Consider the following 23,937-nt stretch of genomic DNA (forward strand, 5'->3'; position numbering starts at 1 on the left):
CCCTCTGCCTGCCACTCCCCCTGCTTGTGCTCTCTCTCTCTGTCAAATAAATAAATAAAATCTTTAAAAAACAAAACTGTGTAGTCCTATCCTGAATTTTCAGGTTACAACCTCATTTTACTACTTTTTACTTGGCAAGTAAACAATCATAGGCCCAAAAGTTTCTTTAAAACTCCTTGAACCTTAGGTTCTAAATCTCTCTTCAAATACAAACCTTAATTAAGAATAGAAATCTGATTAAGCATTCAAACTCTCCGTGCTGCTGCCTACACATAGGGCCCCAGAGTATTGTGGTGTATCAGAACATGTGATACACACACCTTCATAACACCTTCTCAGCTAACTAACTGTTCAGTTATTTCAAATGTATAAACAGTGTCCCTTTCATTGGGAAAATGAAAGGATTAAAAAAATAAAATCCTACCGAATGGGGCACCTGGGCGGCTCAGTTGGTTAAGTGTCCCGACTCTTGATTTCAGCTCAGGTCATGAGATTGAGCCCCGTGTCAGGCTCCACACTGAGTGAGGAGCCTGCTTGGGATTCTCTCTCTCCCTCTGCCCCTCCCTGCCCTACTTGCACTCTCTCTCAAAAAAAAAAAAAAAAAAATCCTACCGACCATTTTTTTTTTCTCTTCATGTATTTTATTTAAGAAATTTTTAACTTTGAGTGGACACCCAATGTCACATTAATTTCAGGTGTACACAGAGTCAACAGCCCTGTATGCTCTGCTCACCACCAGGGTAGCTACCACCCGAAAAATGAAGACATTTGTAACAGTCTTGGGGAGGCCACAAGAAAACCATATTCTGTCCCCCGCCCCGTGGGACGTCCAGGGGAAGCATTACTACATACAAATACAAACGTCTTCTAAAGCAGAACCCAAGTTACACCAAGGTAAGAACATTTTCAAAGTACACAAGGTAACTTATGTGGGTCCTGAATAAAAGTAACAGACTAGTTATTTCAGGCACTTCATCTGGCTGATTCCCATCTTTATACAAACTTCAGATAGATTCGATTTTAAAGAAAGTGTCAGCAACTAAAACGTTAAAGAAACATTTTAACTTCCTAGATTTTCATCTACAGGATGAATTCTGTATGCCTGAAAACAAGCTTTGGCACCTAAGACAGTGTAATAAAAATTGTCCTCCCTACTTACTTAAATTTAAATGTTTCTCCTAGTTCAGAAGCATTTCCTGGGGAAATTTCAAATATTCCAGAAAAGGGGTAAGGATGGCCACCATAAGCAAATTCTGAAAAGAGAAAACTCATGATTTTTAGTATTTATCACACAAAACTTAACCAGAATGCTGAATTAGTTTTAATAAATGATGAGGATAATAATGATACCATCTAAGTATTTTCCAGGTTATCAATACTTTCACAAACATCTCATTCAGCTGTTACGCATATACAACAGTTGATACAAAAGGCCGGAAACCAATAAGGAAAGACACTCAAAGGTGATCCTGACTTGACCATTTATTTCGTGTACGCTGGCAAGAGCAGAGTGACTAACACTCACAGGTGAATGAGGTCTCTCTGCCTAGCGATCATGCCAAACTAAGTGGGTGGTCCGTGCTGTGTTTTGTCTTTTTCTAAATTAAAGTGATCAAATGTTAAACTTACACTTCACTGGAAAAACTGTCTAATAACAATGATTTTGCACGGCTCCTGGGTTGAAGACTCTTGGTTTATCTTTGAATAAGAGTGAAACATTAGCAAGCCTGAAAAACTGAATTCCATTCCCCTCATTGAAGAAAAATTAAGCTGCCAAATTAACACATACACCTACTCACACACACTCTCCACAGCAAATCTCTGAGCCAGGACAGGACAACTTGTGCTACAGGCTCATGAGATCTCAGCTCTCATCCAGAACAGAAGCAGACATGCTCTCAGATAAGGAAGGAACCAAAATTCCTGGGAGGAGATACTGAAGTGGCAAATTGTGGTGGACTTATTTTCAAAATTACAAATGTTTAAATTAATCTCATTGCTTAAAATTTATTAAATATAATCATGAAAGGTCAAAGAATAAGGCAGATACCAAGTTTACTTTTGATCCAGACCTTCCAGAGAAAAAGCAAGGACGTGGATAAGAAATAAAGCGTCTGGCATTCAATTTTGAAACAGTAAAAATTATCTTAATGATAGGATTTTATAAAACATTGTAGATAGTCAGGTTAGATATGGAAAGATAATGTTTTCATTTTTTACTTCCTCAATTCCAGCAAGAAAAGTTGTTGAGCCATTTATTCATTTATTCAAGAAGTGTCATTCACTTTCTGCAAGATATTGACCTTAGCTTGGCTAAGCTTCTGTGAACATGTTCAGACCATGTTTCTAATTATTCCTAAATCATTTTATGGAGGGGAGCAATGATTAGACAGGTGAAAGAATACTGGGCTAGTAGGTAAGAACACTTGGGTTCAAGTCCTCGTTCAATTAATTAGTAGTAGGACTGTCAGCAGAGCTGAGCTTGGGCTTCTTTGTTTGCAACATGGAGAAACTGCCACATGTCTCCATGTCCTTCTCTACGTCACAGCAGCATGATCATGTGGCTCAGAACTGCATGGCACTTAAAAGACTGTAACACACCACAGAAATTCAGTTAAAAAGGAACACACACAACTTTGGCAAAAGCCGAATCAAACAAGGGAGGAAACCCACAGACGATGATACCACCCGCAGCAACACTCTGACCACTAACTCTTTCGGCAGGAGCCTCCTTGCTTTGGGGGGTTATTTGGTAGATGTAACCCTTCCACTAAGACGGTGCTTACGTGGCGGATCTTTACAGCGAACATTTTCTATGCTACGCTGCAGCCAGAAGCAGCTAATGTGGAACGTCAGGAGGGGACAGTATAAACGCCACCCTGACACACAGGAAATGAGCCTTCTCCTCGTACTCGCGAAAGCTGGTCTGTAGCCTCCACGGGTTACTCTGGGTACACTGCAATCACATGTTCTTAGAGGTCTTGTACAAAGACTGCCTGGCTGAGGCAAATAAAAGACATTTCTGCTACAGGGTGAGTCTATGATGCAAAATAATACGTTCCTACAACCCTGCTGGAACTGGCAATGTGGTCTGTGTTATGCAGACCATTATTGCTTACAGTTTGATCTGGAGGAAATTATCCTGTACCCACGGTGGGAATTAGAACCATGGAAAAAGCTGCTGAAAACAAAGCTGCTTGGTTTGAGTGGCTCCTGTCATATTTATAATAAAGGGCCACGAAGAATAAAAGGGCTGAGTTAATGACAAAGGCCATCACTCCTGAGCAAAAAGTCAGATGTAATCAAGGGTAGGATTTGCTCAGTGATATTTTTAAACTTTGTAATGACACACTTGCAAGCCTATAAAAAAAATTTAATACTGAAATTCCCTCAGGAAATTGGCATTTCAAGTTTGACACTCTAGCACCAACTCATCTCCAACCATAATGACTGGTTTTCAACGTGCAATGTTTCTTAGGATCTCCAATATCTGTTAGCACAAAACTGTCATGGTAAAACAATCCCAAAGGGCAAATATTTTTTAAGACCCTGTATTTGGAAGAAAAGATAACTACATGAATGTACAGTCACGTACTACAGTACTTTCTCCCCAAATACATTCAACTCCAGGCATTTTCCCAAAATAGTGTAAACAAATATGGGAAGATGTTTCTCCTACTTTCTGTAATAAAGTATGGAAGCAGCTGAAAAAAGAGGAAGAACTATGGATATGAATTGCAAGTCCTTTGAAAGAAAACAATCTTCAGAAAGTCTATTTAGACTGTGTGTACACGTACCTCTGCCATATACTTCAATTCCCGAATGAAAAACGCCAATTCCGATGGATGAGGTGTATTCATTCATCCAGTACTAGGAAAAAAAGAAGAGATTCAGAGTATCTGTCCGTTTACCATTTAACTCCACATGATAGGAGACTACTGCCCCCACATCCTTCACAGAATATTTAGGCCTTTCAAACTCCATCTTGTAGTATTTTTCCTTCTGGCCCCAAACTCAACGATAATGGCTCATTTGGTCCTATCTCTGCACCTGTGCTTGTATGACATCCCATGTGGAATGCCTTCCTGGGTCAAAATGACTGCCTCAAGTTGTAAAGGCTTAGAGCATAAGCCATAAAATCTAAACCTGGTCAGGTTGGGGGAAAAATGGATATAAAAGCTCTCCTGTGACTTAAAAAAAAAAAAGAATCACATATAATGTATGTTTTTATATCTATTTTTCTTCTACCTTAAGCCTTCCCTTTCATTCTCTGGTGAGCTCCCCGAGGACTGGGATATTGTACTCTTTTTCAAAAACGTTTGGAAAAGACATATATATGGCATGTATGTCCTAATTCAGCTCAAAGTTTGATGACGATAATACAGGAACAAATCATACGAGGCACAAAGGCTACCACAATCTTCTTACCATTGACATGCAGTTAACATTCCCAGAAAAGGTAGTATCTGAATTGGGTTTTTAGGAACAAATGAGATTTCCCCAGATAGAAAATGTGGGGAGTGTGGTGGAGTGGAGGGGAATGGGGAGAAATGTCTGGAAGGGCGAAGAGGGTGCACCAGCATCATGATGTAAATATCTGGGGGTGACTATGGAGGGGTGCAAGGAGGACTGGAGAAGGTTTACCTAGAAGAAAGTAGTAAATGAGTCAACAGCTCATTAAACAAACACTTAGGCAACACTTAACAGTGTTACAAACCCATTAAGTTTCTTCTAGGTTAGAGGATAGATAATTTGTCTTTAATTTTTCTGGGTTTATTCAAGTCTTATAGCCTTAGTTCCAGACCCCTAGCCAGTTTCTTCCAGACATCGGGAAGTGCATGTTCGCATATATTGCTGGAAGAAGCATAAATGGTAAATGTCAATTTATTTTGTCCTAAAATGTACCTGGAAGAAAAATTAAGCAATAATAAACAAGAAATATTTGAAAAAGAACAAGGAACTTTCTCATCTAGATATTAATATACTCATTCACAGGATGGTACTGCTTTAGAACAGATCCTTGCATGTGTAAGAATCTGGTGTATGATAAAGGTGGTGTTTATGATTAAAGATAAAGGATAAACTATTAAAAATGTGGTGACAAAACTCATGCATAAAAATATATTTCATGTATCTAAAAATTCTGGTGTGTCTAAGAATCATCATAGAGAAGAAAATAAAATAGACCAAAAAAAAAAAAACAACTTCTTAGATGGGAAAAGATGACCTAAGTAAAGCAAAACCTAGAATTTCTACAGGAAAACCACAGATACTCAACAAACACTTCCAATTTTTTATTGTGTAAAACCACATGAACAACATCAAAAGATAAACAAGACACAGGGAAGAAAAGATTAGAATGACAATACGTCTTGCTCTCTACCAGACTCTATTTGGTTCCTGATTTTGGACAGCCTGAATTTGGATGGCAAGTTAGGAATGTTTTTATCTGAATTGATTTGATTTTGGATGCAGCAGTGAGGGTACATACAAAAAGGGATTTCTCAAGACTTTATCCAATCTACTTAATTCCACAGTTTAGGTAGCAAAAATTCAGACAGCAAGGGATACCTTATACAAAAGCTCCATTAAAATAACCCCCATAGGGATGCCTGGGTGGCTCAGTCGGTTAAGCATCTGCCTTCGGCTCAGGTCATGATCCCGGGGTCCTGGGATCAAGCCCCACTTTGGGCTCCCTGCTCATGGGGAGCCTGCTTCTCCCTCTCCTCCCCACTTGTGTGCTCTCTCTTGCTATCTCTGTCTCTCTCTCAAATAAATAAAAATCTTAAAAAAAAAAATAACCCCCATAGACAAGTGAGCAATCATAGAAGAAATTAGTGGTTAACAAACATGAACTAACATTTTCACTAGTAAACAGAAAAATACTAATGAAAACAGTAAGCTACCAGTCTTTTTTTAATCTATCAGATTGGCAAATATAAAAAATACTGCTAAATATTGCTGGTGTTGGTAAGGGTGTGAGGAAGCTCCCACTGAAGTGTGAATCAATAACAGTTAATTAACCATTATACCTCTTGGGAATCTATTCTACAGAAATTCATAAACATATGCAAAGACATATTCTGGGATATTAATTGCAGTTGTCTATAATACTGAAAACCTAGAAACAACACAAATATCAGTAATGGAATGGTTAAACAAATTACGGTAAATCTGTATTATGAACTATCATCTAGCTACTAAAAGAGTAGCTATGTATAACTCGATACATATGGACATAAAAAGATACCTAAGACATATAAGGTAAAACACCAAGTACGATACGTTTGCATATTTGCAAAATAAAGAAATAAATATGCCCTTTGTGTATATTTGATGCTAAATATGGAAAAATACAACAAAACTGCTGTCGACTACAGCAAAAGAAAGTTTGAAGGCTACAGATCGAACTGTTAACAGTTTGGGAAAGGGGCGCAGGTATAGCAGGGGAGGGAGTGGAACAGTAGAAAGGGATACTTTCACTTTTACCTGAAAAATTTGAACAAAATTTGTATTTATTGAGATGTAATTGACATACAATGTTATATTAGTTCCAGGTGTAGAATACAGTGATTTGATATTCACATACATTGTGAAATGGTCACCATAATAAGTCTAGTTCCCATCTATCACCTTACAATGTTAATTCTATGCTACTCACTATATTTCCCACACGGTACAATATATCCCAATGACTTATTTATTTTATAACTTGGAAGTATGTACTTCTTCTTCTATTCTCTTCACCCATTCTGCCTTCCTACTGCCAACCACCCTCCCCTCTGGCAACCACCACTCTATTCTCTGTATCTATGAGTCTGGGTTTTGTTTTGTTTTTTAGATTTCACACATAAGTGAGGTCATGCAGTATCTGTCTTTCTGTCTGCCTTATTTCATTTATCATATTACACTCGAGGTCCATCCATGTTACTGCAAACAGTAAGACTTCATTCTTTTCATGGCTGAGTAGTATTTACATACTACTACTCCTATGCCTGAGTTATCTATAAATCAATCAATCAAATTTTCTTTAGCCATTCATCCACAGATGGACAGTTAAGTTGTTTCCATTATCTGTTATTGTCAATAAATCTGCAATGAACACAGGAATGCATACAACTTTTTGGATTAGTGTCTTCATTTTCCTTTGACAGATAACCAGTAGTGGAATTTCTGGCTTACAAGGTTGTTCTCTTTTTAATTTATTGAGGAATCTACATACTGTTTTCCATGGTGGCGGCACTAATTTACATTCCTACCAATAGTGCAAGAGGGCTCCCTTTTCTCCACATCCTGTTATTTGCCTTTTTGATAACAGCCATTTGACAGGTGTAAGGTGATATCTCATAGTAGTTTTGATTTGCCTTTCCCCGATGATCAGTGATACTGAGCATCTTTTCATGTACCTATATGTCTTCTCTGGAAAAACATCTATTCAAATCATCTGCCCATTTTTAAATCATATTGTTTTTTGCTACTGAGTTGTGTTAGTTCTTTACATATATTTTCTCCCATTCAGTAGGTTGCCTTTTCATGTTGTTGATAGTTTCCTTTACTGTGCAGAAGCTTTTTAGTTTGATGCAGTTCCACTTGTTTATTTTTGCTTCTGTTGCCCTTGCCTTTGGAGTCAGATCCAAAAAACCACTGCTAAGACCAGTATCAAGGAGCTTATCACCTCCTATGTTTTGAGGAGTTTCGTAATTTTAGGTCTTACATTCAAGCCTTTGGGTTGATTTTGTATATGGTATAAAATAGTGTTTCATTCTTTTGCATGTAGCTGTCCAGTTTTCCCAATACCATTTGTTAAAGAGACTGTCCTTTCCCTATCTCTATTCTTGCCTCCTCTGTTGTAAATCAATTGACCAAAAACACATGGATTTATTTCTGTGGGCTCTATTCTGTTCTAATGATGTATGTGTCTGTTTTTATGCCAGGACCATACTGTTTGATTACTATAGCTTTGTAGTATAGTCTGAAATCAGGGAGAGTGATATCTCTGGCTTTGTTCTTCTTTCTCAAGATTGGTTTGGCTATTCAGGGTCTTTTGTGGTTTCATACAAATTTTAGAATTATTTCTAGTTCTGTGGACAATGTCACTGGAATTTTAATATGGATTGCACTGAATCTGTAGATTGCTTTGTGTAGTAGGGACATCTTAATGTTATTTCTTTCAGTCCTTGAGGACAAAATCTTGCTTTCTATTTCTCTGATTTTTTTCACGAATGTATTATAGCTTTCAGTGTATAGGTCTTTCACCTCTTTGGTGAAATTTATTCCTGGGTATTTTATTCTTTTTGATGCAATTGTAAATGGGATGTTTTCTTGATTTTTCTTTCTGATACTTTATTAGTGTATAGAAACACAACTGATTTTTATATATTAATTTTGTATCCTGCAACCGGACCGAATTCTAACAGTTACTTGGTGTTTTCCATATATGGTATCATGTCATCCACAAATAGTGACAGTTTCGTTTCTTCGTCTCCAATCTGTACGCCTTTTATTTCTTCTTCTTGCCTAATCACTAGGGCCAGGAATCCCAAAATGATGTTGAGTAAAAGTGGTGAGAGGGGCATCCTGGTTTTGTTCCTGATCTTAGAGAAAAAGGAGAACCATGTTCATGTTCACATGGTCTCAAAGTATTGAACCCCACATTTCTCTAAATTATAAGGAAAAAGATACCTTTGAAAATATGAAAAAAAATATTGTGAATATCACCTATGTGGGTGATTAAACAGAGTATCATTGATAGCTGGACAAACTGATGTTATGCGCCTCCCGATGTGATAAAATAGGCCACAACATTTCCTTTGTTAGTTTTCTTGTCAGATATGTTTAACAGAATATAACCATAAGAAAAAAAATCAGTAAGTCTGGACTGTGGGGCTTTTTGTAAGAAAAGTAACCTGGTCTTTTAAGAAATAGTGACATAAAAGTCAAAAGAAGAGTGGCTATTCTTTAAAGAAGATGAAAAAATTATGACAATTAAATGCAATGAAGGAACACTGTATCTTAGGTTAAATCCCCCTCTCCCTAAGACATTATTAGGGGAAATATTAATCAATGGAAAATTTCTTGGGTGTGATAACAGTACTGTGGTTAGGTAGAGAATGTCTTATCAGGAAATAACATGTTGAAGTATTTAGAGATGAAATGCTATACCGTTTGTGACTTATTTTCTGTATGGGTGTGAATGTGAATATGTACGCGTAGGAGAGGTATGAGAAAGCAAATACAGTTAAAAACTGGTGAATCTAGGTGAAGAGTATACAGATTGTACTCTTCTTTCAAGTTGTTTTTTTTTTTTAAGTCATAAACATTTTGAAAATAAAAAGTTAGGGGGAACCGAAGAGAATGATCTAGTCCTCGCCTCCTTACAACAGAAGAGGATGCTTTTCCACGTTTCTTGCTAACCTCCTATTTTCTCTCCCTTTTCAGAGGAATAGAGTAGAAAATACCACAAGGTGATCATGCTAGTCTGCATAAAAATTTTGCTAGTCTTTTCCAGTCAATGGTTTCCTTGGCAGCCAACTTCTCTTCAACTTAAACTGCCTTTTCCATTTGAAAAATTCCATTGTTTATACTGTTTGCAACCAATAATTTGGTCTGTATACTGCTGACTTCCTTAACAACAGCACCGACAGGCTTTTGTTCTGGATGCAGACAGCTCTACTTTAAAGGTGACCTTTTCTCTTTTTATAGTGTGAGCTTCTCTTCCAAAATATAGAATATTTTCCAAAAAGACATATAGCCAAAATGGCTTGTCTGCAATAATCAAAAGGTTTTAAACTCTTAGAAAACTGAGGATTTATCTCCATTTAATGTCTAATATCACTTAACTTTAACAATTTATCTTTTAGTTGAACACTAAATGGTTTTCCAAAAGTGCTTTTATAATAAATTTCTATAATGGGAATCTAAATGTTTTATTAAGAGACAGAAAGGTTTTCATGAAACTAAAAATCACATATAAACAGTGATTTTTGGCCAGGGTGACTATGGGAATGCACTTCAGAGTGGGGATCTTGAACTCAGAAATCTTTTATTTTCTGCTCTTCCACAAATGAAAATAATCTCTCCCATGCTTAGAACTCCTTTAAGTTGCCCGGGTATGTACTCTACTACTTTAGAGTCTTAAACTTCCCTGTATTCAAGACTTTACATTCTAAAAAAGAAAAGGGTATGTTGTGACACATTTTTTGAGTTGGAAAATCTTTCAAATGAGAGAAACTTAAAAATGAGAGAGAAAAGTACTATCCAAAAATTTGGCTGGTCCTTTGGAATTCACTATAATGAGACCTGATCGATACAAGATTTCTCATGAAGTGCTGACGCACTACAGTGAAAAACGAATGCTTGACAGCTTTGCAAGCATCCACCTCCACTCTTGGACGCAAAGTTGGACAATCTGGTCAGGTGTTTTTGTTCAAGGTTTTAGGAAGCCTAGAAGTTGCTAAAAAAAGGCTGTCTTAACCCAGAGATATTCCTTTGGGTCGTATTAAACAGCAGAAGCCCCCCTCCTAACATCATTCCCCCCCCCCACCCCCGCCGCCAAAGTCTGTGTCTTAATATTCTGTGCCAGGCAGGAATTAATGGTGGTGCTACTTACTCACTGTTAGCAGTAACAACAAGGGACTCAGTAGTTCTTTTATTTTCATGTTTCTTTGTATATTCCATCCCTAGAAAGCCCCCAAATTTAGAGTTAATTTCTTTGTGAGATTAGGGTAACTATTTACTAGTTATAAATCTATGAATACACAGCTTTACGGACCTTACAGAAATTAAAAGGATTATAAGGAATGCTATGAACAATCATATACCAATAAATTGGTAACAGATGAAATGAACAAATTCCTGAAAAGACACAAACTACCAGAACTGACTCAAGAAGAAATAAAAAAATCTGAATTGATCTATAATAAATGAGAATGAAAGAAAAGAGAATAGATTGGTAATTTAAACTACCCACAAATAAAAGACTATGACCAGATGGTTTTGGTGAATTCCACCAAACATTTACTTATTTTTAAAATATTATTTATTTTAGAGGGGGAGAGAGTGAGCCCGTGCGCGAGTGGGAGGAGAGGCAGAGGGGGAGGGGGTAGAAGAGGGAGGGATCGGGAGGGAGGGAGGGAGAGAGAGAGAGAGAGAAGCAGACTCCCCACCAAGTGCAGAGCCCGACGCGGGGCTAGATCCCACAACCCTGAGATCATGACTTGAGCTGGAATTAAGAGTCGGATGCTTAACTGACTGAGCCACCCAGGCGCCCCTCCACCAAATATTTAAACAATAATCAGTACCAATTCTTCACAAACTACTCAAGGGAATATTTCCCAATTCATTCTATAAGGCCAGAATTAACTTGACAGCAAAACCAGACAGACATCACAAGAAAGCTACAGAAAACTACTCAAAAATCCTCAACAAAATACTAGCAAATTGAATCCAGCAACATATAAAAAGGACTGACTATACACCATAAACAAGTGAGATCTATTCCAGGAATGGAAGATGGGTTTAATATTAAAAAAATCAATTAATATACCATACCAACAGAATAAAGGACAAGATCCACATGATCATCTCATTAGATGCAGATAAGCACTTGATAAAATCCAACACTCTTTCCTGATAAAAACACTCAACAAACTAGGAATATAAGGGAACTTCCCCAGTCTGATAAAAGGCACCTATGAAAACCCACAGCTAATGTCATACTTAATGGTGAAAGACATAAGGCCTTCTTTCCCTTTCGGATCAGGAACAAAACAACGATGTCTGCGCTTGCCACTTCCAAGATACTGTACTGGCATTTCCAGCCAGGGCAATTAGAGAAGAAAAAGAAATAAAAGACACCCAGATTGGAAAAGAAGAAGTAAAATTATCTCTATCTGCAGATGATGTATTCTTGCATATAGAAAATGGTAAGTCCACTAAAGAACTATTGAACAAGTTCAGCAAGATCACAGGGTACAAGATGCATACACAAACATCAACTGCATCTCTGTATACCAGCAATTCACAATACACAGATGAAATTAGGAAAACATCTACAGTTACATCAAAAAAATATTTAGGGATATATTTAACAAAAGAATAGAACTCTGCATCTGAAAACAATAAAACATTCCTAGCAGTATTACTTCTAATAGCCAACAAATGGGGACAATCTAAATGTCCACCAACTGATAAATGAACAGGGTCTGGTCTATCTATACAATGTGATATTATTTCTCAATAAAAAGGAATGGAGTACTGACGCATGCAACGGCATGAATGGCCCTTGAAAACATTATGCTAGGTCAGAAAAGACCACCTACTGTATGATTTCGTTTACATGAAATGCCTAGAATAGGTAAATTTAAAAAATAGTATATTAGTGGTTACCTACAACTGGTAGGTTTGCAGGGAAATGGAAGTGATTGCTAATGGGATGGGGTTTCTTTTTAGGGTGAAGACAAATTTCTAATATGGTCTGTGATGACAGTTGTAGAACTCAGTGAATACACTAAAGTCCACTGAATTGTACACAAAGGATGAACTGTATGGTATGTGAATTAAAAACCCGTTTTAAAAATGGTAGGAATAAAGGATGTACTAACTTGATGCAAACGGCAGAAGAGCCTATCATTTTATAGTTGGCAAACTTAAACACAAACTGTTCTATAAATAACATGTGCCCCCCAGGGATAAATTTTCCTTTAAATACAATACATACTTAGCTCCTCTGAAAAAAAAGTAAGGAAATATGTCATTATAGGAAAGTTTTCCCTCTGTTAGCAAAATGAAAACCAAGAAATTCATGAAGAAAAAAGTTTCCATTTCCCTGTTCTTAATCTAATAAATGGTCTAATATAAACTCTTCTATAAGTGAAAGAAAATATACAGATAATGAATGTGGGACTTTTGACCAAAACCCCCAAAAAACAGTTAAAAATATACCAGCGACCCGAAAACATTTTCTAGTAACACAGAAGATGGTTGGTTCCTGAACTCTTATCTCCAGTCAAAAACCTTTAAATAGGTTATTTCTCAAATTACAGACTTCATTCCTAATTCCAGACAGCTGCCTTCAAAAACATGTAGAAACCAGGCTATACACAAATAACACATTGAGAACAGAAAAAAACCAACTCCAAATAGATGTATTCTGGTCAGCTACCAGAATGAACATATCAACAGCAGCACGTTGCTGCCAAAATTTTTAGAATTTACGTTATGAAGTAGATTCGATGTTTTTTCCTCTGGTGTGATTTTTTTTCTGAATGAATTCGGAAGAAAAGCCGGTAAAGCCTTCCAGGGAGAAGCGGTCGTGGAGAGAGATGCCCTCCAAGCGTTTCTGCTCCTGTCCGGGCTTCCGTGCTCTATTATTAGAGCACATGCCTAAAAGGCTCGATCTTCAAAAACTGGTCAAGCAGCTGGTGGAAGCCAGGCGTTTAGTTCAAGGTCAGCGGGCCTTGGTGAGTCCTTGGTGAGTCCTTCGGCCTCAAAGTCCTGCCCCAGGCTTTGCAGACAATACGGAAGGTGCCTGTTTTAAGTGGGGATTCAGTAAGATAACTGTAAACAAACAAACAAAAAAACAAAAACCTATGCGGCAACGGAGCCTTTTACTGAATATTTCAGTTGTCAAACTTCCCTCACAGTGATTTAACAGCTATCCTCTCAAGATTTTTGAAATTACTGGTTGTGTTTCTCAGTGCTTCTCCAACGTGGTTTCCGTCCTTTGTCTTTACTTTAAAAAAGTATTTACTACCATCGGCACATTTCACATAGAATGGCGTCTCTGCGGTGAAAATCTCCCTACGAAGCTCCACAGAGCTTCTTGAACCTATGTGGAAATTCCTGCTTTTGCAGAACACCATAAAACACTGACATCTTCTAAAAGAAAAAATATAAATATGCAACATGAAATCCCAGCCAAGAACACGCATGCATGGAAAACAAACAAACAGAACAAGCTGCGGAATTAGATACGATCGGATGTTAGCGAGACTTCTGTGAATTGTGGCTGGATACGTCTTTCACTGATTTTGTTGTCTAAATAGTAGCAGATGCCAAAGTCTACAATGACATACTTGGGAAAAATGGATAATGCAGAGCGGTCTTATCCCTGAGCCTTTCGCTGGACCTGGAGAAGCCCGCTTCTATTCCTAGAGCTTGGTGCAAGTGTAAGAGGACGGCTAGCACTCGGGGCTGTTCAAGAACCGTGGCTCCCAGATTTCTATGGCATGACACCGGGGCCCGCCATCAGAGGCCAGGCTGTGTGACAGAGAAAGGACACGGAACCTCAGGGGCAGGTCCCCTAAAGGTGCCCAGATATCCCAGTCTACCCAGTGCTGAGAAAGAGAGTCCCTCAGCAGATTCCATGAGAAATCAGATGTCTGCATTTGAAAGTTAATTTACTGTTCGATTCTTCTCAAGCCCTTCCTAACGTACCAAAGGAAAACAATAAGCCTGCCAGGTGCTACCACAAGATCGTCTCTCTCAAAACACCACACGAGAGCAGAGTCACCACAACGTCGCCACAGCAACCACCCACTAAATCATCTACACTGAGGATGTCATTTGTCCGCTGACTCGAAGGCTCTCTTTCCCTCAGCGTCTAAAAGGAAGGCCCACCGTGTTCCTCCGTTCTGGGTTAGATCGCAAGGATGTGGCTTCTGTTATATTCAACTTTCCTTCAGAGATCATGGCTCCGATAAAAAAAGGTCGATCCAAGTTATGACAGCTCACACGAGTTGAAGCATCCGAACTACAGTGGAAAAGACAGTGGGTTGAGTGTCAGGAGACTGGAGCTCTTGGCCTTGGTTTCTTCCTATACATACACATAACCTGTTTAAGGTACCCAATCAGTCTCAAAAAGTGTTTGATTCCAATTCAGATCCTGGAGCCAGAACGCCTTGGTTCAAATTCTGGCCTTGCTATTTGCCAGTTGCACGACCTGGGGAAAGATGCTCTCTTTTCCGTCCTTCTTTATAAAATGGGGATGAGACACAGCATCTACCCCAGGGGATGAGTTTAAGAACTAACTGACTATGTGTACAGACTTAGAAGACTGTCTGGCCCGTGGTAAGCCTAAGTGTTGCTGGTAGCAAACACATACAAATACTGACCACATGATCCTTCCTTAATACTCTTGTTTTACATAGTGGGAATGCACATGTAAATAAGCAGATTAGTTCTAGCTCTCTGTTAATTCTCACAATTTTCAAGAATCTTTGGGAGTTGATGTCAAATTATCAAGAGCAGTGACTCATTAAACTGAATGGCAAACAATGGCAGAATTAATTGGATTCTACTTTAAGACTCCTGCAAGCAATTATTTATATTCTTGAGAAGCACCAATTTGAGTAAAAGGTCTCTGTAAGTGAGGCCGTGGTTTCGCAGGACGTTTAGATACTCAAGCAAGAGCACGAAGCTGAAGAGCTCACTTTGGCAGTGGGACCTTAAGGCCTTCACTTCCTAAGTAAACAGACGAGGGCCAGGGACGGACCACTAACCCACACCTACCTCTTCTGACACCAACCCCCGCCGCTCAAGTTTACAAGGCTTTTCAAACCACTTTAAGTATTAATATAAGGTAAAAGCAAACACTTCATAGAAAAATTATCATCTTAAAATATGTGGGAAGGCAACAAATGCATAAATAAACTAGTTACTTTTGAACTCGATCTTGCCTTAATGCAAAAACTGACCTTGGTATTTCCATTTATTATTATTATTTTTTAAGATTTTATTTATTTATTTGACAGAGAGACACAGCGAGAGAGGGAACACAAGCAGGGGGAGTGGGAGAGGCAGAAGCAGGCTTCCCGCGGAGCAGGGAGCCCGATGCGGGGCTCAATCCCAGGACTCTGGGATCATGATCTGAGCCGAAGGCAGACGCTTAACGACTGAGCCACGCCCCCCATTTATTACTTTAAAGCACTGTTTACAGAAGTGACTTCACTGTGGCATATTATAGTCATATATTAAAATGTTACATTATTTCTGATAGAGAACTTTCATTAAACTTCATTTCAGTCAGTGATTTGCCTTATCAACTTAATAAAATTTTGTTTCCTGTTTGAAAGCAGCCATGACAATAAATGCGATCTCTCTGGTCTGGAACTTAAAACATTTAATATAACCACTTAGGTCCTGGGCCTGACTTCCTTAAAATGATTTCAATAAACAGTGTGACTGTTTCCCCTAAAAATCCTAGAACCAGTGTTCATGCGGATTAAAGCAAGTGTTTTACTTACTTCCCATAAAAAGGTGCTTAGGGAAAAGAGAAGGCATTTCAATTATGGAGTTAAGAATTAAAAATAAACTGTGAGTAGTGGAGGCTGTGGGTTAATTACTAGAGTGCGGACTCATGGAAAACTGTCCTTACTATTCACACTGTTGAACTAGCTCAGGAGGTCTTTTTGATACCACTGGGCTGAGTCCCAGATAATCCTACAGCAAATGCTATTTTATAGTAAATCATATTAAAATGCCATCTATAGAGCCTTAGCATAAGGCTAATCGTAAAGCAGAGTCAATAAAAACGCACTGAATGAGCGGAGACAGTCTAGTATCTTTTCCAGATGAAACCAAACACATCGGGGGCTATCCGTTAATTTGCGTTATGCTGTAAGAAAGATGGCATACCACATAGAGATCCTATTCCATTACTATTTCTAAGAAAATGTCCAATCTTTTCATTACCAGAGAATAATATCTAAAATAAGCATATCACTCACTTTCTAGGTCTTAGGGGAAAAAACCCTGTATATTACAAAAACATTTTCATTATACCATTATCTATAAATTGTTGATAACGCTGGGTATTAAGCCGGAATCTCTGGAAGTAATCTCTCCTGATTAGAAGAGATTTGCCAGTATTTTTTTAGTCAGTAGTGTTTCAAGTTTTGTACATGTTCTGTCAAGTTTATTCTCTTTTTGAAACAATGTAACATACATGTGCACTAAAGTTCCGGTAGGGTAATTCCCAGTTGCCTAGGACAGTCCCAGTTCACATTTGTTCACTCTTTTATTCTCAAGTCCCAGTTTTGATGATAAATTTTAAGGTTAGCCCAAGGAAGGCCTTTCTAAGGACTGTACTTTGAGATTTAAAAACTCCTAAGCACTGTCCTGGACTCAGGAGTGTGAGTACACATACCTATGCATGTACGGGATAACCTAAAACCAAGGAAAATGTGGTGCTCTGCATTTCTTATGAAGCTAGTTTCCTCCTCCAATTTTAAAAATAAATCATCGTGCTTCTCAAAGGACCTAATTTTAGGACCCCCCACAAGCTAGGCACAGGATCACTGTGAACTGTTAAGTTTTTTAAAGGAGAATAGATTTTTAAAAGTCCAATCACTGGGCAACCAAATGCCCCTTGACTATATGTAAGACTAAACCTATTTTACAGAACCTACAGTTTGACTCTTCTAGTGATGAGAAATCTATGGGCTGGGTACTTGGTCCTGATACCACATTTGTACCAGAAAACCAAGTTCTTGGCAAATCTTCCCTATCTGGCGTTCGCTCTGGTTGTGCCTATGGCTGGTGTCAGATATTTCGGTAAAATCTTAAAACTTCTTGTATGGCCTACCTGTACTTAACTATCCCCCTGGACTGGGCTCTAAACTGGACGAGGCCTGAGACTGAGCCTTCTTGAATACTGGATCCTCCGTGCTGCCTAGGGCATTGTATTATACCTAGCAGAGCACTCAAATGCTTGATGAGTTGAAGCATCGCAGCAAGGAATTTGTAAAGCTTTCCCTTTATCTTGTTTTTAATTGTGGCCCATGGAAAAGAGCATCTCCACTCTTTTACTCACTCAAGCAATATTTATTGAACACCTACTATGTGCCAAGCACTAGCAACACAGAAGCAAACACGATGAAGTTCCTGTTTTCATGGAGCTTGCGTTCTTGAGAGGTGTCTTTTATAGGTTGCAACCCATTAGAGGACCCAAAATCATTCTGGTGGGTTGCACCAGCATTATGAATGAAATATAATGGGGTAGAACTTAGCAGAGGACATGATCCAGAGCAAGGCTGTTTCCTGAACATTTGGTTTCTGTTATATGTGTGTATAATGGTATTATGTAAAATGTATTTCTGAGTTGGTCCAGGATAAAATTGAGAACCACCGTTATAGAAGGGTCCCCTGAGGGGCGCCTGGGTGGCTCAGTCATTAAGCGTCTGCCTTCGGCTCGGGTCATGATCCCAGGGTTCTGGGATCGAGCCCCGCATACGGCTCCCTGCTCAGCAGGGAAGCCTGCTTCTCCCTCTCCCACTCCCCCTGCTTGTGTCCCCTCTCTCACTATGTCTCTCTGTCAAATAAATAAAAAATTAAAATTAAAAAAAAAAAGGAAGGGTCCCGTGAATTGCACCTCAGTTTAAATCTCATTTAAAATGTTTACTTACAGCAAAGCTATAAAGCAAGTCAGACAACTTTGATTCAGTATAATGTAGGCAAGCCTCCTATGTGTCAGGGACTGCTAGGCGCCGGGGTTACAAGGATGATTAACTCACAGTCCTTGTCCATGAGGAACTCATTAAGAATGTAAACAATCAATCACAACCTAGTGTTTAAACAGAAATATGTGTGTATATATAGTAAATTAAAAACTCATTTTTTGAATGCTATCCTACAACGTACTTTCACTTATGCTGTCTTTCATAATGACAAGAGTGCATGTAAGGGGCTCCTGGTGGCTCAGTCATTAAGTGTCTGCCTTCGGCTCAGGTCATGATCCCAGGGTCCTGGGATGGAGCCCCACATTGGGCTCCCTGCTCCGAGGGAAGCATGCTTCTCTCTCTCCCACTCCCCCAGCTTGTGTTCCCTCTCTCGCTGTGTCTCTGTCAAATAAATAAATAAAATCTTTAAAAAAAAAAAAAAGAGTGCATGTAAAATATGTAAATCGCTTTAGGGATGTTCTGGCAAGTCATTTGCCCACGGTCACATGACAAGGGGCTGAAGTGCAAAGAAAGCTCGGGTTTCACAGTCTCCACCTAAGGCTTTCCTACCACAGGGCTCTACCTCAAGTAGATAGTCTCACATGCCCTTACTTTTCTTTACATGATCTTGAAGCATCCTGACCAACTTCACAGTAAGATGGAGACCATGACTATTAAGTCATCATTTTTCCTGAAGTGTGAAGTTATGGTGACCCCTCATGCACCACTCTACTAAAAAGCAATAGTCGTCACCCAGTCCTTGCCTAAATGCCATATAATGTGCCCACCCGGTTGCTAATTTAGTAATGTAGAGACCTCCTATTCTGGGAGCTGACCTTCACATCTGAAAGGAGAGGGAAAACCTAGAAGATACGGTCCTTTTGGAAATGAGAACTGCAACCGTACCCCAAGCGGACAACTCTTTTTATACTGTTCAGTAGTAAACGAGAGTACACGCAACAGATTATATTGAGAGCTGGTGGAAACAGCTAATGTGTAAAATTCTTTATCTGGTGGTTCCTTTAACTTATTGCTGGACAATGAGCTAGAAATCAGAACTACGCTATGGTATACAAACCAGTCTCAGGCCGACTTGTTTATTTTCACAATTTCCATAAATGTTTAAAGACTTAGAAATTAGTTCCATTGAGTTCATCTGGCTGAAAGGCTAAAGACCAGCTGTCAACCCCAACACTCAAGGGGAAAAAAAAAGGCTTTCTATAATCAACCCCAGTGTTATGCATATACTACGATGGAGATTTTAGAGCCAATGTCAAACATACAACAGCCTGCTTTTAATGCCTCAGTCTGGGCGGCACTTTGTTCCCTGAAGGAGAACACTCCTTGAGATCCAGTGAGGAAACTCCACAGATCAGGTTACTTAGGTGTTGCAACTGCACAAAGGATACAGACGGGAGCTAATTTCGCTTTTATAATCCGGCAAACAACAACACTAACACACAGCTAACACTTTCTAGGGCTTATCACGGGCCAGGTCCCATTCTATGCATTTCACATAAGTCACCTTAAGAGCCGTTCAGTAACCCTATGAACTGGATACACTACAATTTCCATGAAATGTTCCATTTCATGTAGTGCATGAAACTCTCCGTTTAGCAAGAAACTTTCCCAGGTCACACACAGCTAAAAAGCAGGAGGCGGGATGCAAATCCATGTGGTCTGATTGATTCCAGTCTACACCACGAAGACAAAGAACTGCATACACCACTTATGGTAACAGATTCCAGACGGCAGATGGCAGGCCTGACCGGGGAGGGGATCATGCACGGCTTCTGGCTGTCCCTGCCTTAGGCGTGACTCTGTCACATCGCTACTCCTGTTCAGAACCAGTGCAGGTGTTTGGGGCTCTCACACGCCACCTGACAGGCTGGGGAGGTCCGTCAGGACAGCAGAGCAGCAGGTCGCTCGAGGGGGGCGGCGGCCATGAACGAGATGACACAGTGGAGAAAGGAACCATTTCAGGATGACAAGTCCTAGGGGAACATCAAAAAAGGTTTGTTGCAGTAAGCCCAACAAACCTTTTAAAAGTAACTACAATGTACCAAGTTCTGGGATTAAGAGTAAGACCCCGTCTCTGCCAGCAAGCTCACTGTAGAGTGAGGAACTTCAACAGGTATGCTGCTAAATTACTGTTTATACCCGCATAAAACAGCAACTGCAATGGATGAAGGGGCCTCAAATACCACTGTTCCGGCTTGCTTGTCAGCCTTTTGAAAGTGACACAATTCTAGGGGCGCCTGGGTGGCTCAGTCGTTAAGCGTCTGCCTTCGGCTCAGGTCATGATCCCAGGGTCCTGGGAACGAGCCCCACATCGGGCTGCCTGCTCAGTGGGAAGCCTGCTTCTCCTTCTCCCACTCCCCCTGCTTGTGTTCCCTCTCTCGCTGTGTCTGTCAAATAAATAAATAAAAAAAAATCTTTTAAAAAAAAAAAAAAGAAAGAAAGTGACACAATTCTAAAGAAGTTGATTAAAAAGACACAAACTGGGCACCTGGGTGGCTCAGTTGTTAAGCATCTGCCTTCGGCTCAGGTCATGATCCCAGGCTCCTGGGATCGAGCCCCACATTGGGCTCCCTGCTCAGCAGCGGGTCTGCTTCTCCCTCTCCCTCTGTGATCTCTCTTGCTCTCACTCTCTCTCAAATAAATAAATAAAAATATATATATATAAAAAGACACAAATCTCCAGCTTGAGAGCATGGTACGTTACGGTGGGAGGCCAGTGGAGAGAATGTTGAAGGAACTCTACTCATTCCCCTCAGTTCAAAAGGAGAACGGGCAGCTACTACAGCATACTCGCATACCAACTGGAAGGACAATTCTGGGCGAGAAGTCCTTGCATGGCAGTGCGGGGCTGGGATCCAGCACACAGCAGGAGGTTAAGGACACGGCGACTCCCACTCTGCGTCCAAGATGCAGGGCGGGGCACACCAGGACAGTGGTGAGGGGAGGACAAGCAGGTTCTCTGCAGGGCTCCTTTTTTTTTTTAATTTTATGTTATGTTAATCACCATACATTACATCATTAGCTTTTGATGTAGTGTTCCATGATTCATTGTTTGCATATAACACCCAGTGCTCCATTCAGTAAGTGCCCTCTTTAACACCCATCACCAAGCTAACCCATCCCCCTACCCCCCTCCCCTCTAGAACCCTCAGTTTGTTTCTCAGAGTCCATAGTCTCTCATGGTTCGTCTCCCCCTCTGCAGTGAGGTCATCAGCAGAGAGTGGGAAATACTATAGTTGTCTTGGAGAGTGGGAAAGTCAGTTGGCCAGAGAAATCAGGAAGCGCTGCCAGACAGCATGTAGGGTCCCCCTGGGGTCTGCGGTCAGGATTTTAAAGTGAGATCAGTCAGTATGGTTGTGGGGTTTTCTCTAGGTGCACTCAGCTGCGGAGATGTAGATGGAGAGTTCAATTTAACCAGGGTTGCCAGAGGGAACAACTGTAATGGTAGACAACAAAATCTAACTCAGATGAGGATATAGTAAGGGAGTGATTATTTTAAAGCACCACCAGCTCACATGACTTTGGGGGGTGCCAAGTGTAAAGTTGGCAGGGCCAGCTGGTAGCCTGGAGACCCAGGAAGAGACGATGTGGCAGCTCCTCTGGAGGCCGAATTCCTTCCTCCTTAGGGGACCTCAGTATTTTCTCTTAAGGCCTTCAACTGATTGGATGAGGCCCACCCATATTATGGAAGATAATCTGCTTTACTCAAAGTCTACTGACTTAAATGAAGAGACTTAAACTACAGAGAACAAACTGAGGGTTGCTGGAGGGGGGAAGGGGGATGGGCTAAACGGGTGTTGGGGATTAAGGAGGGCATTTGTTGTGATGAGCACTGGGTGTTGTATGTAAGTGATGAATCACTAAATTCTCCTGAAATCAACATTACACTATATGTTAACTAACTAGAATTTAAATAAAAACTAAAAAAAATTTTAATCACATCTGAAAAATGCCTTCACAGCAACATCTAGACTAATGTTTGACTAAAACCTGGGGACTAGCCTAGTCAAGTTGACACATAAAATTAACCATCACAGAAATAATCACAGATGTAGGGATTTTTTTTTTTTTTGCTCCTGCCCACTCATGAGTTCCAGAAAGCAGAGTGGAAATTAGTTTGGGGGGGGGGGTTGAGATTAGAACAAATAATAGAGAAACAGCACTTTCCAGGGATGGGAGAAGGAGAAATATAATGTGGTGGTTAAGGGCACAGACTTTAGTGTCAGAGCTCATCGTTCAAGACTGTGCTCCACCACTTACGGCATGATTCTGAGCAGGTTCTTCAGCTAAGCCTGTGTCGTCATCTTAAAATGGGATAGTAATATGAGGCAAGGGCTCACATGTTGTAATCACTCAAAGTTAGTTCTTATATTACGGGGAGACTCGATATTCTACATCTGTCAATTCTCCCCCAAAATTACTCATAAATTTAATGTCATTGCACTTAAAATTTCAGTGAGTTTGACAAACTGATTTTAAATTATCTTTGAAAAATTGACGTGTGAGAAACATAAAATTCCAGAAGAGAGTAAGAGACACTTCCATCACCAGTATCAAAACACACTGGAATACTGCAATTAAACATCTGATAATGGTGAGGGAAGAGGAAGCTAAGGACATAACTGGCCCAGAAAGTCAAGAAATAAGACTTCTAGGGGCGCCTGGGTGGCTCAGTCGTTAAGCGTCTGCCTTCGGCTCAGGTCATGATCCCAGGGTCCTGGGATCGAGCCTCACATCGGGCTCCCTGCTCGGCGGGAAGCCTGCTTCTCCCTCTCCCATTCCCCCTGCTTGTGTTCCCTCTCTTGCTGTGTCTGTCTCTGTCAAATAAATAAAAAAATCTTAAAAAAAAAAAAAAAAAAGAAAAGACTTCTAGATCCACGATAACTACGTATAGGATGAATGAGGTATGTGCCTCCAATTAGCATGGGGAACCATGGATAATTCAATCAACAGTGTTGGGATAATTGGCTTTCTACTTGGGAATGAATATGGAGACTATTTCTATAATTTCAGGCCAGCGAAAACCTTTCCAGGTTTTCCAGAAAGGTCATAAAACAAAACAGTTTTGACCATGTGTGATTTAAAATTTCTGTAAGGCAAAAGACACCCTAAATATACTTAAGAAACTTAACAAGGGATTTAATTTATTTACAGGTCATTTCATGATTTTTGTATTTCTCCTACTTGTCTTCATCCACATTTTTCTTTTTGTTTTCTCTCTTACATTGTATGAACTGTGTTGTTTCCCCTCTAGATCCAACTTTATCCCAACAATACTTACGTTTATATGACAAAAACTTTACACAAACAATTTTCCAATACCAATCCAAACCAACTGCATCTGCTGACTTACCTCCTCCCTCTCACCCAAGATTTGGTCAATATAATCTGAGACTTAATCTTCTTAACATCATGTTCATTCTCTGTGAAGAGTAATTCTGGACACTGGCATTGGAACCATATATATATGTAATAGGAG

General features: G+C 39.8%; 1 protein-coding gene across 4 annotated transcripts in view; it reads right to left on the reverse strand.

The window, feature by feature from the left end:
- DESI2 (desumoylating isopeptidase 2) overlaps positions 1-23,937 on the reverse strand; it is a 46,247-nt gene that overhangs the window by 11,859 nt on the left and 10,451 nt on the right. For 2 of the 4 annotated variants that reach the window (XM_032389325.1, XM_032389326.1), the window contains exons 2-3: positions 3,798-3,870; positions 1,160-1,253 (exon numbers count right to left, since the gene is read on the reverse strand). In XM_032389325.1, coding sequence (XP_032245216.1) covers positions 1,160-1,253; positions 3,798-3,870 — 167 coding nt within the window. Of the gene's footprint in view, positions 1-1,159; positions 1,254-3,797; positions 3,871-10,609; positions 10,930-23,937 lie in introns of those variants that run through there. The other 2 variants (XM_032389327.1, XM_032389328.1) reach the window with 2 other exon arrangements.

This window comes from Phoca vitulina, unplaced genomic scaffold (assembly GCF_004348235.1).
Source record: "Phoca vitulina isolate PV1807 unplaced genomic scaffold, GSC_HSeal_1.0 scaffold54, whole genome shotgun sequence".
NCBI lineage: Eukaryota > Metazoa > Chordata > Mammalia > Carnivora > Phocidae > Phoca > Phoca vitulina.